Below are 18,559 nucleotides of genomic sequence, written 5' to 3'. Positions count from 1 at the left end.
GCACCTTATCTTGCTGCTCATTGTATGCTAATTTTGACACAAGCTAGGCTTTTAGTGGGAATATACTATATATCAGCTATATTATATGCTTGGTGTGTTTCACCTCTATATGTTATATGGTTGTTTTGTAGACTTTGTCCTACCTTGCATTGTCTGATAGTATTGATATATTCTCCTATATTTTCTTGTGCTCTATTAGGAGCCTTCTCTGCTATTTGGTTTTGGCAAGATTTATATTACTATGTATTTAAAGAACTTAGGTGCATAAGGGGCCCTTGGTTTATATGGTGGCGTCAGTTTTTATGTATTACAGTATGGTTTTAATTATGCACTAATAAAACTTTGTAATTTTTATTCATTGAGTGAGTGCCATATTTTGTCAAGCGCTTTTTCTCCCTTGTCTGTTGCCATTGCTTGACAATTGTGCACCCTTATACATATTGCCTAACTTGAAGCTCTAGGAAGAAAATACCAAATCTTTTCACACTACATTTGTCAATTTCAATGCCAACCTATGTTTATTCCACAAATGGCCAATAGATGGCGGCACAAGCACAAGAAATGACCTGTCAGTCTTTTTGTAGTACATATTTCTGACCAGTAGGTGTCGCCATAAGACTGACTGATGTATGGTGGGGGTTTGGTGATGCCCAGGAGCTGCTTTGTGTGCTCTTACACTGGAAACTTAGAGCATGTGGAGGGACAAATGGATTCAATCATATATCAAGAAATCCTTCTGTGAAGAAGCAGAAGCTTGGGCGTCATTTAACCTTCCAACAGGGCAATATTCCCCAGCATACTAAAGTCCACCAAGGCTTATAATAAAAAGTCCTGGAAAATTCTGGAGTGGGCATCACAGTCACCTGACTTGAACCCCTATAAAAAATATTTGGTGGGATTTGCAGCACACCAACTCAAAAATGTTATTGAACTGGAGTCCATTGCCCATGAGGGAGACATGCTGCCATAGAACTGGACTAAGTACTAAAAGAGTTATCTTAAAGGGAATTAATAATCCAGAGACTGCAGTAGTCAGTAAAGTGCCATTTTACATTGAATATGGAGACAACACTTGTATTAATTGTGTTGAGCTATTTGAATTGTTCTTGTATTTGTCAAATTTGCAACGGTGATTGAATCATTTTGATTGCAGAAACAACATTGATTTGTCTTTATCTCTTGATAATCATATCATTTTGTTTGACCACATTCCACAATACTATCAGACATAAGTTATGTGAGAACCGGCCTTAAGGCCCCGTCACACTAAGCAACATCGCTAGCAACATCTCTGATAACGAACAACTTTTGTGACGTTGCTAGCGATGTTGCTGTGTGTGACATCCAGCAACAACCTGGCCCCTGCTGTGAGGTCGTTGGTTGTTGCTGAATGTCCTGGGCCATTTTTTAGTTGTTGCTGTCCCGCTGTGAAGTGCACATCGCTGTGTGTGACAGCGAGAGAGCAACAACTGAATGTGCAGGCAGCAGGAGCCGGCTTCTGCGGAGGCTGGTAACCACAGTAAACATCGGGTAACCAAGAAGCCCTGTCCTTGGTTACCCGATATTTACCTTCGTTACCAGCCTCCTCCGCTCTCAATGTCAGTGCCGGCTCCTGCTTCTTGCACATGTAGCTACAGCACACATCGGGTTAATTAACCCCATGTGTACTGTAGCTAGGAGAGCAGGGAGCCAGCGCTAAGCATTGTGCACTGCTCCCTGCTCTGTGCACATGTAGCTGCAGCACACATCGGGTAATTAACCCGATGTGTGCTGTAGCTAGGAGAGCAGGGAGCCAGCGCTAAGCAGTGTGCGCTGCTCCCTGCTCTGTGCACATGTAGCTGCAGCACACATCGGGTAATTAACCCGATGTGTGCTGTAGCTAGGAGAGCAGGGAGCCAGCGCTAAGCAGTGTGCGCTGCTCCCTGCTCTCTGCACGTGTAGCTGTGTGCGCTGGTAACCAAGGTAAATATCGGGTTGGTTACCCGATATTTACCTTAGTTACCAAGCGCAGCATCTTCCACGCGGCGCTGCTGGCTGGGACACTGGTTGCTGGTGAGCTCATCAGCAACTCGTGTAGCCACGCTCCAGCGATCCCTGCCAGGTCAGGTTGCTGGTGGGATCGCTGGAGCGTCGCAGTGTGACATCTCACCAGCGACCTCCTAGCAACTTACCAGCGATCCCTATCAGGTTTGATCGTTGTTAGGATCGCTGGTAAGTTGTTTAGTGTGACTGGGCCTTTAGGCCTAAGCCACACGGCATGAAAATTGGTGCGAGTGGAGTGCGATAATCGCGTTCCACTCGGACCAATATTAGCCTGTGTGTCAGCACCCACGAGCAATTATTTTCTCAGCCCTAATCGGACCGAGAAAACAATCGCAGTATGCTGCGACTGTTATGTGATCCTGTTTTCTCTCGCACCCATTCAAGTCTATGGGGCGAGAAAAAAATCGCACTGCACTTGCGGCACACCAGTGTACTGCGAATGCAGGGTGAGAATGGCAATTAGCCGGCTACAGAGGAGAGAGGGAGATAAATCCCTCCCACCCCTCCTCAGTGCCGGCCCGTCCCTCCTCAGTGCTGGCCCGTCCCCCACAGCTGAGGTCCGATCGCATGATTGGACCTCAGTTGCAGGGACACTAACACGACACTCGGCTCTGCTGTACTGTCAGCGTGAGCCGTGCCATGCGATGGGATCACGGTAATCCCCGTGTGGCCCCAGCCTTAAGCTAGCGTCACCTTGCTGTATGACTCGCACGAGTGCAATATGGGGAAATCTCGCATTGTTCTCAGCTAAGTTTAAGGCCTCTGACACACATCCGTGCCGCCGGTACGTGTTTGGTACGTTTTTGCAAGTACCGGTGGCACGGAGACACGTGTACCAATGCTACCCTATGGTAGCAGGCACACACACGTAAAAGCACACGGAACACAGGGCGATCTATGGCTTCAACATACCAAACAAACAGAAGGTTAATAAGATAGTACATTGTCCCAAATGTAAGACGTTAAACACGGATCTGTTACATGGGATTTGGCAATGCCCAGAGAGTCAAAAATTCTGGAAAAAAATGCAGGCGCTAATAACTAATATATGGGGGGTAGAGGTGGCGATGGACCCATTGATATGGATTTTTCATGATGACCATGTTGAACAAATGGCAAGAGTGAATGAAAAAAGAGATAGAATACCAAAGCTGTTACATAGTATAGCCATAATAGGAAAAAGGGCTTTGCTGGGCAAATGGCTCGAAGGCAAGGTTCCGTTAGAAGACGAGGTAATGAGGCAGATTAAAATGCTACTTAGAATTGAACAGAGGACAGCAGAAAAAAAAAAGACGGTTTGACCGACGCATTCTTTAAAAAATGGAGAAAATTCATGGAAAAACAATGTGAAGCTACAGAAATACAAACAATAGTTACCCCCTTCACGTACACAGAGTGGTATCTACTAGAAGACATTAAGGGAACATTGGGAAAATTAAAACAGCCATAATGTGAAGGTGTGATAAGAAGGCAAATGATTCATCTAGAGACATGTGGTGATGATAAAATGACAAAATGTGGCGTTGTTGGGTGTTCTTCGTGTGGGCTAGACAGGAGGAAAAGTGTGCTAAGTTGTTAGGGGGGCTATTTTAGAATAGAAGGAAGACGAAACATAGTTAAGGGGGGGGAAACAAGGGAAACAGGAGGAATAGTTAATTGCCAATAACCTGTTAATGGACATAGTGAATTTATACTTGCTATTTTGTTTAATAAGATGTAATGCACATGAAAATTTGGAATAAAATTTGGTGTTTAAAAAAAAACCACACGGAACGTGTGTTTGTATCGTTTGTATGTGTGTGAGTTTTCCAACACGCTCGACATGTCCGTTTTTCGACGGCATCACGCAGGCATGGACCCGCTAAAGTCAATGGGTCCGTTCCTGTACGGACGACACACGTAGCATGTCCGTCTGCTACACGTACCGTCCATGTGCGTTTTTTAGTGAGCGATGTCGGTCAATCTATTGTTTATGTGGTTGTCAGTCAATCTCCCTTTTTCTCTGTGGTTGTCACGTCAGTCAATATCCCTTTGTCGGTCGGTCTGTATCTCCCCGTCTCATACTTACCGATCCCCGATCATCAGCGCGGCAAAGAACAGCTGTGCAAAAGCTACGGCGGCTTTAACTATTTTGAAAATGTCGGCCGCTCATTATTCAATCTACTATTCCCTGCTTCCCCCGCCCACCGGCGCCTATGATTGGTTGTAGTCAGACACGCCCCCACACTGAGTGACAGCTGTCTCACTGCAAGCAATCACAGCAGCCGGTGAGCGTGTCTATATTGTGCAGTAAAATAAATAAATAAATAATTTAAAAAAACGGCGTACGTTCCCCCCATTTTTGATACCAGCCATGGTAAAGTCACATGGCTGAAGGCTGGTGTCCTCAGGATGGTGAGCCCCACTTTATGGGGAGCCCACCACCCTAACAATATCAGCCAGCAGCCGCCCGGAAAAGCCGCATCCATTAGATGCGACAGTTCCGGGAACTCTACCCGACCCTTCCCGAATTGCCCTGGGGCAGTGGCAATTGGGTAATAAGGAGTTAATTGCAGCAGCCCATAGCTGCCACTAAGTCCTAGGTTAATCATAGCAGCCGTCTCCCCAAGAGAACTTCCATGTATAACCTGTTATTAAAAGTAAATAAACACAGACATTCAAAAAATCCTTTATTTAGAATAATTAAAACAAACAAACACCCTTGTTCACCAATTTAATAAAACCAAAAAACCCATCCAGGTCCGCCGTAATCCATGGATGTCCCACAACGCTCTCAGCTCTGCTACATGAAGGTGACAGGATCGGCCACATACCATGACCGCTCTCTATCACCTCCAAGCAGCAACTAAAGTGAGCCACGCGATCACCAATGACGTCAGTCAGGTTACTCGTGACCACCACTGGATCCTCCAACTGTGACAGCGAGTTGCCCAAGTGACTGAAGTGAGCTGCGCGATCAGCGATGAAGTCACAGGTGAGTAGCGGTGTCGGGTGGGTGACTCCAGCTAGCCGCGGGTAGCCTGAGTGACGGCAGCGCTAATGTCGCCGCTAACTTCAGTTACTCAGGGGATTAGCGGTCACCGGTGATTCCATCACGGATGTCCACTAATCAGGACGCCACACTCAGACAGAGCCGTGGTATGACAATGAAGTCGGGTGAGGTTTACCCGAGTTCATTCTCATTGCTCGTCTCTGTCTGTGTCGGGTGTCAGCGGGTATGTAGCAACGACATTTTACAACACACACAGTTCAACACATACGGACACCACACGGACATTACACGTACGCATACACGGACATTCCACACGCACACACGACAAGCATACGCCATCATACGGATGTCACACATACTGGAGAAACGCCCATAAAAAACGGAACATGGACCCGAAAAATGCGGAAGTGTGTCGGAGGCCTAAGACAATGCTGCAGCTCAGATCTGTGAGTTTTTCCTCATCTCTAAATGGACTGAGGAGTCTCATCACTTGCACCCATTCAAAGCTATGGGTGCGAGTGTGTGACGCCCTGGACTAGCCAGGTAGTCACAGATAGTGCCCCGCACAACACCAGTCCCACACAAGGTAACACCAGCCAAACCACATAAACCCCAGTCACCTCCCTCAGAGCTTAATGGACACACCAGGGGGCAGAGCCAGGCGGTTGGCCACGCCCACCGAGGAGTTCAGAGGGCCTGAGGCAGGAAACTGTCAGATGAGTTGTAGTTAGAGATTTGAGAGGAGTGGAGTGGAAGCAGGCCTGTGTAGCAGGTCTGCAGAAGACTGACAGGTGTGAGGGTCATAGCCCGCACACCTTGGCTAGGAGGCAGACGGTGGCCTAGCCTGCAGGAGCCGGGAAGACGGCTCGGTGGAACCGTGGTGGACCGGGACAGGGTAGTGGCCCGCCGGTACCGAACCGGGGAACCGGAGCACACAGGGGGGTACCCAGACCCTGAAACGAGGTCCAGAAGCCACTGGACTGAGTTAATTCACTGATTGAGGTCTGGACTATAGGTCCTTTCTCACCCAAGTCCCGACTGAAGACAACAGCCCAACGAGGGGGATAGAAAGCCACCGCACAGGCAGAGAGATCCCACGGGCCAGCGTTAGCGGGCAAACGGGTTTTCCCGACATACATACAGCCGGGGAGCGGACTCCCGTCGCTGAAGCGCAGGCAGTGTACACATACACTACACGGTGCAGGAGAAAGGCAAAGATCACCGAACCGGGTGAAGGACCAGACGCAGCTGACTGCGGGCACCGACCACCATCAACTTTGTTTACTAGAGACTTGTGTGTGTCAATAACAGTGAATACAACAGTGCCATCCGGCCGAGCACCGCCCTGCACCGCCCAGCTATCCCCAACGGGTCCCGGGGCCATCATCCCTGCCCACGGAGGGGTTAACATCTTGCTGCATAACCATCTCCACCGGGTGCCCCGTAAACACAGCGGTGGTGTTCACACCTTCACCACATCCCGTGGGTGGCGTCACGAACTCAAACACGGCTTCGGCCGTACACCTACCTACCATCCCCCTACGTAGCGCCAGCATCCTTTCGAGCCACCCACCAACGAGCCCGGATCCGAGCGGCTCGGCTGCAGCCGAGCGCGGGGCGGTACAAGTGAAACATCGAACTGCACTCAAATGACATCTGATTGCAGTGCTATATATGCACAGGTTAACAATGGAGGAAATGAAGAAATAAATCCCTCCCTCTCCTCCGCAGCTGTGATCCGATCACAAGATCGGATCACAGTCACATGACACTGGGCTCACGCTTGCAGCAGAATGGAAGCGGGAGACGAGGGTCATTAGCATATCGCACCCAATGCTCTCGCATCGTATGCCATATGCCAGTGTGATTCCAGCCTCGTAATCAAGTGCTGACGAATCGAGCTTTAGTTAAATTGCTGAAGGTTTATCTACGCAATATTATTATTATTATTTATTATTATAGCGCCTTTTATTCCATGGCGCTTTACAAGTGAAAGAGGGTATACGTACAACAATCATTAACAGTACAAGACAGACTGGTATAGGAGGAGAGAGGACCCTGCCCGCGAGGGCTCACAGTCTACAGGGAATGGGTGATGGTACAATAGGTGAGGACAGAGCTGGTTGCGCAGTGGTCTACTGGACTGAGGGCTATTGTAGGTTGTAGGCTTGTTGGAAGAGGTGGGTTTTGAGGTTCCTCTTGAAGCTTTCCACGGTAGTGGAGAGTCTGATGTGCTGAGGTAGAGCGTTCCAGAGTATGGGGGATGCACGGGAGAAATCTTGTACACGATTGTGGGAAGAGGAGATAAGAGCAAAGCGCCCAAGAGGAGGATAGTCAGAGAAGCTCTCCACACACATGGGCTTGCCGGGGACCATTTCAACAATGGCAGCATCACCAGACTTCAGAGACTTGGGGTTTTCTTCCAGTTTCTTACCAGAACGACGATCAATCTTCTCCTTCAGCTCAGCAAACTTGCAAGCAATGTGAGCAGTGTGGCAATCCAACACAGGTGCATACCCAGCACTGATCTGGCCAGGGTGGTTCAGGATAATAACCTGTGCGGTGAATCCACCAGCCTCAAGAGGAGGGTCGTTCTTGCTGTCACCAGCAATGTTACCACGACGGATGTCTTTCACGGAAACGTTCTTTACGTTGAAACCAACGTTGTCACCGGGCATAGCCTCGGTTAGAGCTTCGTGATGCATTTCCACTAACTTAACTTCAGTTGTTACATTGACTGGGGCAAAAGTGACCACCATGCCTGGTTTCAGGACACCAGTTTCCACACGACCAACAGGTACTGTGCCAATACCACCAATCTTGTAGACATCCTGAAGGGGCAGACGAAGAGGCTTGTCAGTGGGGCGGCTTGGTGGCAGAATGCAGTCAAGAGCTTCAAGCAGGGTAGTTCCGCTGCCTTTTCCTTCTTTGCGGGTGATGCTCCATCCCTTGAACCAGGGCATGTTAGCACTTGGCTCAAGCATGTTATCACCGTTCCATCCAGAAATGGGCACAAAGGCAACGGTATCTGGGTTGTATCCAATCTTCTTAATGTAAGTGCTGACTTCTTTTACAATTTCTTCTTCTGCAATATCTGAGCAAATCCACAGAATACTACAGAGAAATCCTCACAGAAAGGCCTTGGTTCCACTTGTGTTTTGCATAGACGAGTGCAATCCGATAAAACATTGTATTGCACGTGCACTAGTGCAAAACTATTGGGCAGCAGCCATCTGCAATTGATTTCCCATGCCATATCAGCATGAGAAAAGAATCGTAGCATACTGCGTTTGGCAGCATTTCTCGTCTCACACCCCCCCATACAAGTTTATGGGCGCGTGTGAAACATCGGACTCTACTCGGATGTCATCTGACCGCAGTGCAATGTACGCAGAGAAAGGCGCGAAGAAGAGTGAGAAAGTGTTCCCCCCTCTTTTCCGCAGCTGTGATGCGATAGCAAGACCCGATTCGATCACAATCGGATGACCCTCGGCTCACACTTGCTGCAGAGCAGGAGTTGAGTGTCATTAGCATATTGTATCCAATGCTCTGGCATCAGAAGTGATGCGCAAGTGGAACCGAAGCCAAAGTGTGAAGTATTTTTGGCCTATTGGAACACACTCTATATCTGATCCACATCAGCATGTCCACTGTATATATTGGAGCTGCCAATTCTGCAAGAAAGATGCAGTCAAAGTGATGTCAGAGATAGTTATCCTGAAGAAAGATGTGAGTTATCCTGAAGAAAATGCACTTTGGGTCTTCTCGCTAACGCTGCTTGGACAAGAAAGCATAAAACTTTGTTTTTTTTTAAAAAAAAAAATATTTTCTATATTTCTCACATATTAAAAAAGATGCAAAAATCCAAACAATAAAAAAATCACATAAGTCCAATACAGGTAACCTTACGCGTTTCGGACAAAATCTCACATTTCACTCTGACCAACGATAGTCAATGAGGCAGAGCAGATGTGTGCGTTTTTCTAATGTCCATCCGGCATGAAAAAAAAAAAAATAGCAGCATGATGCGATTGTCAGCGTATATTGAAGGGTGCGCACTAATACAAGTCTATGGGTGCGTGTGATGCATCGCACTACACTATTGTCATCCAAGTGCAATCTGATATACGCAGATATGGAGAAATTAATCTGTCCTTCTCCCCACCTGTGCCCTGATTCTTGTATACGAGAGAATCGGATCACAGTGAATGACACTAGAGCCTGACCCGAGTATGATACCATATCGAGACCAATTCTGTTGCATTGGATACCGTACCCCAGTGTGACCCAGGCCTAAGAAAGAACATACTGCACACTGCTGTGAAAGGGAAAGCTTTCTGTCATGTTACCTTGCAAATCACAACTCATTGCTTCGGGTCTTAGCCCCTGGACGGCCCACGAGTTGCTTATTCTATTGCGTACAAGTCCTTAGGGTACATCCATGCAGGGCAAATTGTAGCAGATTTTCTGGATGAAAAATCTGTTGCATATTACAGCCCTGTGAATGTAACAAAATGTCATCATATGCCACAGAAACAGCATTGTAGCTTATATTCAGCAGCATAGTGGATTTGACATTCACAGCCTGTGAACTTTGCTACGCATCCACTAGGTTCTGTTTTTTCCCCTATAGTCCTTTATAAGGAGCCTGAATAATACATGCAAAAAATCCCTCGGTTATGTTAAGTGCAGAATCTCAGCCTTTCTGCACATAAAAGCATGAAAAAATGGCGAGTCAAATCGGTATCAAAAACACATGAAAATGATGCAAAAACAAAACAACAAAAATGGAATAATTTAATGCTATTTTTTTAATGGCCTTTCGCTTCATCTCGAGCTATGGTGACTTGATGGATGTACGGTCTGTAGGAAGATCAATCTTGTGTAAATCAAGACAGGTCCACCAGGGTCTTTTCCACTGTTATCTTGATAATATCAAACCATTGAGTTGCTGATCTTCCTCTTCACCTTGTTCCTTCTATTCTTCTGACCATGATGTCCATCACCAGTGATTGCTCTCTTCATGCGATATGTCCAAAATAGGCAAGTTGTAGCTTAGTGATCCTTGCTTCTAGGGACATGTCTGGCTTGATTTGTTCCGAAATTGATTTGTTTGTTCTTCTTACCAGCCATGGTATTGATAGCATCCTTATCCAGCACCACATTTCGAATCAAAGGCGTTGATTCTTCTTCTGTCTTGTTTCAATCTTTACCTTCCAGGTTTCGCATCCAAATGTTACCAAGACCAAACTATGTATGAGTCGTGTTTTCATCACCAGTGAAATGTTCCTCAATTTGAGGACCTTGTCTAGTAACATCATTGTTGACTTGCATATAGTTGTTCTCCTATAGACTTCCGGGGTCATTGATCCGAGTAGGTTCCTTCACAACTTCCAGTTTATTGCCGTCCAGGTTGTATTTGCCAGTAGTCAATATCTAAAAAATAAAGGTAATCTAATAAAGCTAATTGCCATTGCTAAATTTTGGTGCAGGTACCAGCAAGGGGGAAGGGGGAACATGGCTTTAGGGCACATCTACATGGGATGTAAAGTGAATGGAATATATCTGTGGCAAAAATCCATGAGTTACTTGTAGAATTTGGTGTAGATATTGTAAAATATTAAATATTGGTGAAAATCTCAAGCTCGAGCTTTTATAATATTCACTTGTGTATGTTCATGTGGCTGGATACATTGTGGACTTTCCATCAGGATTTTCTGAGCAGAATATTTGCAGCATATTTGTATACATTCCCCTGATGAGCTTTTAGTGAGTTTTTGATGTTGCAAATTTTTTTCTCCATTTCTGCGCCTATTGTGTAAATTAGGTTACTTGCATTTTTTCAGTGAAGTTTTATTGCATTTTTGACTGTGCATGTTTCCATTTGGTGTCATGTTTTAAATAAAGCTGCTTTGCTTTTGATAATCACTGTTACTTGGCTTTGACAAAATTTTAGATATGAGATAACTAGAAAACAGCATGTGCGGCCAGAGCAACCAGATCAAATGACCCAAAATGAATAAAATGTATCAAATTTTTATTGGGGTATATTTAAAAACACATAACAATAACAAACGATAAATGTAGTAGATGTCACAAAGAGTACATAAGTACACCCCAAGTGTGGGAACGACCAAATGACAATGGTGATTAAAACAACATATAGTGCAGGTCAAATGAATTAACAAGTGACTGAATAAATGTTTCAATGCAAATAATCAATGTAATGTATCAGACACAGGAAATCCATATATTTGTCACGCTCCCGGTGTCCCAGCAGCGCTCCTTACCTACTAAGCCGGTCTCACCATCCAGGCACCACTCCGTACCCACTGATCCAGCCTCGCCAGCGTACCACCGCTCCTTCCTCACTGGTCCAGTCCATGCGTCCACCGGTCACGCCTGCCATTCCTGCTCATGCTCCCGAGAGTCCTGTTCCTGGTCTCAGGAGTTTGATTCTAATGTTCTGTATAGGACCGGGCCGCGCCCACTCACCTGGTCTTATAGCCCCAGCACTGCTGCAACAGGAAATGACCTGAGGCTGTGCTGGGTATATAAGACTGGCCTCTCCATGTGGGCGGGGCCTGATCATCGCTTGTGTTTCTATGCCTTGTCTTGTGAGCTAGGTGCTCAGGTCTTTGTTCCTGTTTCCTATTACTGCCTTAAAGTACGCTGTGACCTTAGTGACCTGGTCCTGTCTTTGCTTCCTGGTACCTGCACCCGTTCCTGCCACGTTAGTGCTCCAGCTACCGTGTACCCTGCCCTCCAGGTGGGGTGCTCGGTCCAGTGGATCCACCTCTTGGGCCTACCAGTCCTCCCCGGCCCTCACAATATTCATTGCCTAATGCAACCTTATAGTGCACAACTCACCCATAAAGAAGTCCCCACATGAAGCCCAACGCGTGTTTCGCGAGATGCTTTATCAAGGGAAGAGTGGTCTCATAGCAGAACTTGCCTGATATATATACAGGACAGACCAAAAGTTTGAACATACCTTCTCATCTCTAGAACAACTGTTAAGAGAAGACTTTGTGCAGCAGGCCTTCATGGTAAAATAGCTGCTAGGAAACGACTGCTAAGGACAGGCAACAAGCAGAAGAGACTTGTTTGGGCTAAAGAACACAAGGAATGGACATGAGACCAGTGGAAATCTCTGCTTTAGTCTGATGAGTCCAAATTTGAGATCTTTGGATCCAACCACCGTGTCTTTGTAGAAAAGGTAAACGGATGGACTCTACATGGCTGGTTCCCACCGTGAAGCATGGAGGAGGAGGTGTGATGGTGTGGGGGGGCTTTGCTGGTGACACTGTTCGGGATGTATTCAAAATTGAAGGCATACAGAACCAGCATGACTACTACAGCATCTTGCAGCGGCATGCTATTCCATTCGGTTTGCGTTTAGTTGGACCATCATTTTTTTTTTCAACAGGACAATGACCCCAAACACACCTCCAGGCTGTGTAAGGGCTATTTGACTAAGAAGGAGAGTGATGGGGTGCTACGCCAGATGACCTGGTCTCCACAGTCACCAGACCTGAACCCAATCGAGATGGTTTGGGGTGAGCTGGACCGCAGAGTGAAGGCAAAAGGGCCAACAAGTGCTAAGCATCTCTGGGAACTCCTCCAAGACTGTTGGAAAACCATTTCCGGTGACTACCTCTTGAAGCTCATCAAGAGAATGCCAAGAGTGTGCAAAACAGTAATCAAAGCAAAAGGTGGCTACTTTGAAGAACCTAGAATATAAGACATATTTTCAGTTGTTTCACACTTCTTTAAGTATTTCATTCCACATGTTTTAATTCATAGTTTTGATGCTTTCAATGTGAATCTACAATTTTCAGAGTCCTGAAAATAAAGAAATCTATTTGAATGAGAAGGTGTGTCCAAACTTTTGTCTGTATTGTATATATATATATATATATATATATATATATATATATATATATATGTACAGTATATACAGTTAGGTCCAGAAATATTTGGACAGTGACACAAGTTTTGTTATTTTAGCTGTTTACAAAAACATGTTCAGAAATACAATTATATATATATAATATGGGCTGAAAGTGCACACTCCCAGCTGCAATATGAGAGTTTTCACATCCAAATCGGAGAAAGGGTTTAGGAATCATAGCTCTGTAATGCATAGCCTCCTCTTTTTCAAGGGACCAAAAGTAATTGGACAAGGGACTCTAAGGGCTGCAATTAACTCTGAAGGCGTCTCCCTCGTTAACCTGTAATCAATTAAGTAGTTAAAAGGTCTGGGGTTGATTACAGGTGTGTGGTTTTGCATTTGGAAGCTGTTGCTGTGACCAGACAACATGCGGTCTAAGGAACTCTCAATTGAGGTGAAGTAGAACATCCTGAGGCTCAAAAAAAAGAAAAAATCCATCAGAGAGATAGCAGACATGCTTGGAGTAGCAAAATCAACAGTCGGGTACATTCTCAGAAAAAAGGAATTGACTGGTGAGCTTGGGAACTCAAAAAGGCCTGGGCGTCCACGGATGACAACAGTGGTGGATGATCGCCGCATACTTTCTTTGGTGAAGAAGAACCCGTTCACAACATCAACTGAAGTCCAGAACACTCTCAGTGAAGTAGGTGTATCTGTCTCTAAGTCAACAGTAAAGAGAAGACTCCATGAAAGTAAATACAAAGGGTTCACATCTAGATGCAAACCATTCATCAATTCCAAAAATAGACAGGCCAGAGTTAAATTTGCTGAAAAACACCTCATAAAGCCAGCTCAGTTCTGGAAAAGTATTCTATGGACAGATGAGACAAAGATCAACCTGTACCAGAATGATGGGAAGAAAAAAGTTTGGAGAAGAAAGGGAACGGCACATGATCCAAGGCACACCACTTCCTCTGTAAAACATGATGGAGGCAACGTGATGGCATGGGCATGCATGGCTTTCAATGTCACTGGGTCACTTTTGTTTATTGATGACATAACAGCAGACAAGAGTAGCCTTTCAGCCCAGATTCAGCCAAATGCCGCAAAGTTGATCGGACGGCGCTTCATAGTACAGATGGACAATGACCCCAAGCATACAGCCAAAGCTACCCAGGAGTTCATGAGTGCAAAAAAGTGGAACATTCTGCAATGGCCAAGTCAATCACCAGATCTTAACCCAATTGAGCATGCATTTCACTTGCTCAAATCCAGACTTAAGATGGAAAGACCCACAAACAAGCAAGACCTGAAGGCTGCGGCTGTAAAGGCCTGGCAAAGCATTAAGAAGGAGGAAACCCAGCTTTTGGTGATGTCCATGGGTTCCAGACTTAAGGCAGTGATTGCCTCCAAAGGATTCGCAACAAAATATTGAAAATAAAAAATTTTTTTTTGGGTTTGGTTTATTTGTCCAATTACTTTTGACCTCCTAAAATGTGGAGTGTTTGTAAAGAAATGTGTACAATTCCTACAATTTCTATCAGATATTTTTGTTCAAACCTTCAAATTAAACGTTACAATCTGCACTTGAATTATGTTGTAGAGATTTCATTTCAAATCCAATGTGGTGGCATGCAGAGCCCAACTCGCGTAAATTGTGTCACTGTCCAAATATTTCTGGACCTAACTGTATATATATATATATATATATATATATATATATGGTCCAGATGGTTAATGCCAAACAGGTGGCGCATGGCCATGAAACGCCATTGCCGCCACGTACATCACCATCATTGCGCCACCAACATGTTGGGTAACATGTGATAGATATGAGTATGTGCGGATTACATACGTTTTTGATACATGTCCACTGCGGAAACGTACTAAAAACACCTGTGAATTTTTTTACCTGCAGATTTTCTGCGTCTATTTCAAGTCTATGGGGAAAATCTGCAGATAAAACTCAGTGTAGCGGAAAGAAAAATTGGCAAGTTACAGGTGAGTTTATGCTCAGTAAAAAAGAAGCGCAGTGGGCGGGAGATTTCTACACATCCCATCCACTTTGCTGGAACTGTGAGACGCTGCATTTTTGTTGCCGTGAAAATACACAGTGCTCAAAACTCCCCAAAGACTAATAGCGGGCAGGGTAATGCGGGCGTCACACGGTACGATATATCGGGCGATATGTCGGCGGGGTCACGTCATAAGTGACGCACATCCGGCATCGTTTGACATATCGTAGCGTGTGACAGCTACAAGCGACGGTGAACGAGCAAAAATACTCACCTTATCGTTGCTCGTTGACCTGTCACTCATTTTCAAAAGGTCATTTCATCTTCTGCACGCCGGTTGTTCATCGTTCCCGGGACAGCACACATCGCTCTGTGTGACACCCCGGGAACGATGAACTGCAGCTTACCTGCGGCCGCTGGCAATGCGGAAGGAAGGAGGTGGGTGGGATGTTTACATCCCGCTCATCTCCGCCCCTCCGCGTCTATTGGCCGGCGGCTGTGTGACGTCGCTGTGACGCAGAACGTTCCTCCCCCTTCAGGAAGAGGATTTTTGCCGCCCACAGCGAGGTCGTCAAGGAGGTAACTACGTGTGACGGGAGGTTAACGACTTTGTGCGCCATGGGCAACTAATTGCCCGTGATGCACAAACCATAGGGACGGGTACAATCGCATGATAGATCGTCCCATGTGACGCTCGCATAACAGTACCGATTGTCATCTATACTCTGCAAACAAATCTGTGTATTTCTTGCGGTATTTGACCTTTGGATTGTAGAATGTGTAATCCGGCAATGAATTCCATACAAAAAATGTATATACAGTACTAAAAAAATTGTTTAAAAGAACAGAGAGTCCTCAGTGGTTGATACCTTTTAAAAGGTATCAACCACTGAGGACTCTCTGTTCTTTTAAACAATTTTTTTATCTCTACTGGCTAACACGGTACAAAGATATATTTTACTTGTATACAGTACTACCAATTTATAATCCACATAACATGGAAGTGATTCAACAAGACCGGCGATTCTCTCTCTGGTTTTGATGATGGGGCATATTGGAAATTCTGATTCATTAAGACGCTTACTCTTCTTAATGAATCGGGCGCGGTGCGTTGTGGCGTGAGCCGTTATGTGCGCCTTGCCACAAATCTTACTCCTGTCCCTGTTGGAGTATGCTTTGTGGGATAGTGAACTCCGCCGTCCGTCATGAATTTGATAAGCGGGGCTTGCCCCACCCCCATTCTGACCAGCTAGGACAAAGAATGGCGTGAACATACCAACAGTCACATTTTTCTGCAATCTCGTGTTTGTACCAAAAAGTCTGTCTTTTCAAAGCTTTTCCTACAGAATCTTGCAAAAAGATTTTTTTATCTTTTTCCATCCTGAACATTTTTGCAAAGTGTAGATAAGATAAAAAGAGATCCCAGCTACTTTACTGGTAATGTATTGCACTGCAGATTTCCCTTGGATGGATCTGAGCAGAAAACCTTCAGCTAATACAGTACATGTGAGTGCAGCATAACAAGAGGATGTACTGCAGATTATGTAAAGGATTCAGATTTCTGCTCTCTTTAAGTCTCACTATATGGGCGCACTCACACTGCCATATAACACGACTGAGCGCTAAATGATGTTTATGGGGTAGCACTTGCTCCAGTGTTATACTATGGGGCAGTGGCAACATACGCTTTTTTTCTCATGCTGGCTGGGCATGAGAAAAAAATTGCTGCATACTGCGACTGGCAGCATATATCAGATGGCGTGCACCTATGCACATCTGTGGGTGCGTACAATACATTGGATTGTACTCAGGTCATATCAAGTCCAATATATGCAGAGAAAGTCAATGGAGAAGATGACAAAATTAAAGGAAACCTGTCACTAATGCTATTAACCTGCAGATATGGGGTTAATCTGCACGTTAATAGCATTGCGAATCTGCCCTGAGCATGCATAATAAATCCCACTGCCGGGAGGAAATTAACTTGAAACCTCCTGGCAGCATTCTGGATTTAGTCATTGGGTGGCGTCAGCGCAGGTTCAGTCACTGCTCTGTGTATGGAGAGTCTTGTTTCTAACAACACCTCCAGTTCTGACTGACAGCCGCTTTGCTTTAATGGAAGCTGTCAGTCAGTGGGAGCGGTTACAGCTGCTCTCTATACGCAGAACGGTGACTGAGAACTCTGCCAGGAGGATTCAAGTTATTTCCTCCCAGCAGTGGGGTTCAAAGTGCAGGTTCTGATTGCTAGTATCCTGCAAATTAACCCCATATCTGCAGGTTAATAGCATTTTTCCATGTGACAGGTTCCCTTTAATCTCTCCATCTTCTCACTTGTGCTCTGATTCTTGCATGGGAGAGAATCACTCTCGGAGAGCTTGAGCCGAGTGTCATTTGCATATTTGACCCAATTCTCTTGCATGAGAGAAAATACGCTAGTGTGATTGAACCCTATGGGAAACTATTTTGTACTTGGAGGGGTATAGGAAGAATGCAGGGGCCCTGATCTCATGCTTGAGATTTGAGACATTGTAAAACCTTTGTATGTACTCTACAATTTGCTCTGGGTCATAAACTGGTGGAGCTGCATCTCTTGTTAAAATTCCTCCGAGATTTATTGCTGTCCATAGTAATGACAGGGCGCGCGATCCTCCAAGGTAAAATTCATAAAGTACAAACTTTCCGGTTTCTATCAAATTCTTAAATAATACATTTAGATTTTTCTTAGATAGACTTGATTCTAGGAAACATAGGTGACAATTATTCAGTCCTCACTATCACTGTTATCCAGCTCTATGGAATTGCAGATGTGTTACATAAGTAGATTAGCCATCCAGGAGCTTTGTTGAAGCTGTGATGGCCGCCATATTGGTCGTTACTACGGATGATCGAATACCTCAAATATTTGGCTTTGCGAATATTTTCCGAATAGGTCGCCGCTATTCGACTTCGCAAATATTCGATGCACAATGTAAGTGTATGAGAAACCCGAATAACAACTATTCGGAACTATTCGGGCTTCCCCTAGACTTACATTGAGCATCGAATATTCACATAGCGGCGACCTATTCGGAAAATATTCGCAAAGTCGAATATTTGAGGTATTCGATCATCCCTAATCGTTACTCATCATTTCGGCTAGAGCTAAGGGACCTTCATAAGATTTACTGATTATTTATGAGAAAAATGCATAAATCTTTGCCTATGTCACACAATGGTGTCCATATGTGCAGGTCCGCAGACTTCATTGGACTTTATAGAAAAACAAAACTGTACAATACATTACATTTGTCAACTATATGAAGATCCTGCACCCCATAAATACTTTTTTAGGGTTATGCAACCTATAAAGCAAGTGGTATCTTCGGGAATCATTTTTGATATGCAATTTAGTATCGTAGACACGGTTACCAGTCTTTCTACACAGGCTGCTTGACCCCACCATACACCATGTAGGAAGCGTTATGGGAGTCGTAGACCTCAGTACCACAGGTGAACCTATTCTCATACGGTGGGCGTAGTCATACAAGTCATCATTATCACACTATTGTGCCTTTTATCTTTCTTTTCCCATTTTTTTCCCTTGAAGTCATCAAAGGAACATCTTCCATATAGGCC

The 18,559-nt window shown here is 45.1% G+C and overlaps 1 protein-coding gene across 1 annotated transcript in view; it reads right to left on the bottom strand.

Moving 5' to 3' along the window:
- Positions 1–18,559, bottom strand: part of LOC142312777 (elongation factor 1-alpha, somatic form-like) — a 105,646-nt gene that overhangs the window by 25,382 nt on the left and 61,705 nt on the right. Inside the window, exon 3 of the mRNA XM_075351765.1 lies at positions 7,321–8,129. Coding sequence (XP_075207880.1) covers positions 7,321–8,129 — 809 coding nt within the window. The remainder of the gene's footprint in view (positions 1–7,320; positions 8,130–18,559) is intronic.

This window comes from Anomaloglossus baeobatrachus, chromosome 5 (genome assembly GCF_048569485.1).
Source record: "Anomaloglossus baeobatrachus isolate aAnoBae1 chromosome 5, aAnoBae1.hap1, whole genome shotgun sequence".
Lineage (NCBI taxonomy): Eukaryota > Metazoa > Chordata > Amphibia > Anura > Aromobatidae > Anomaloglossus > Anomaloglossus baeobatrachus.
This window is presented reverse-complemented; position numbering and strand designations above follow the sequence as displayed.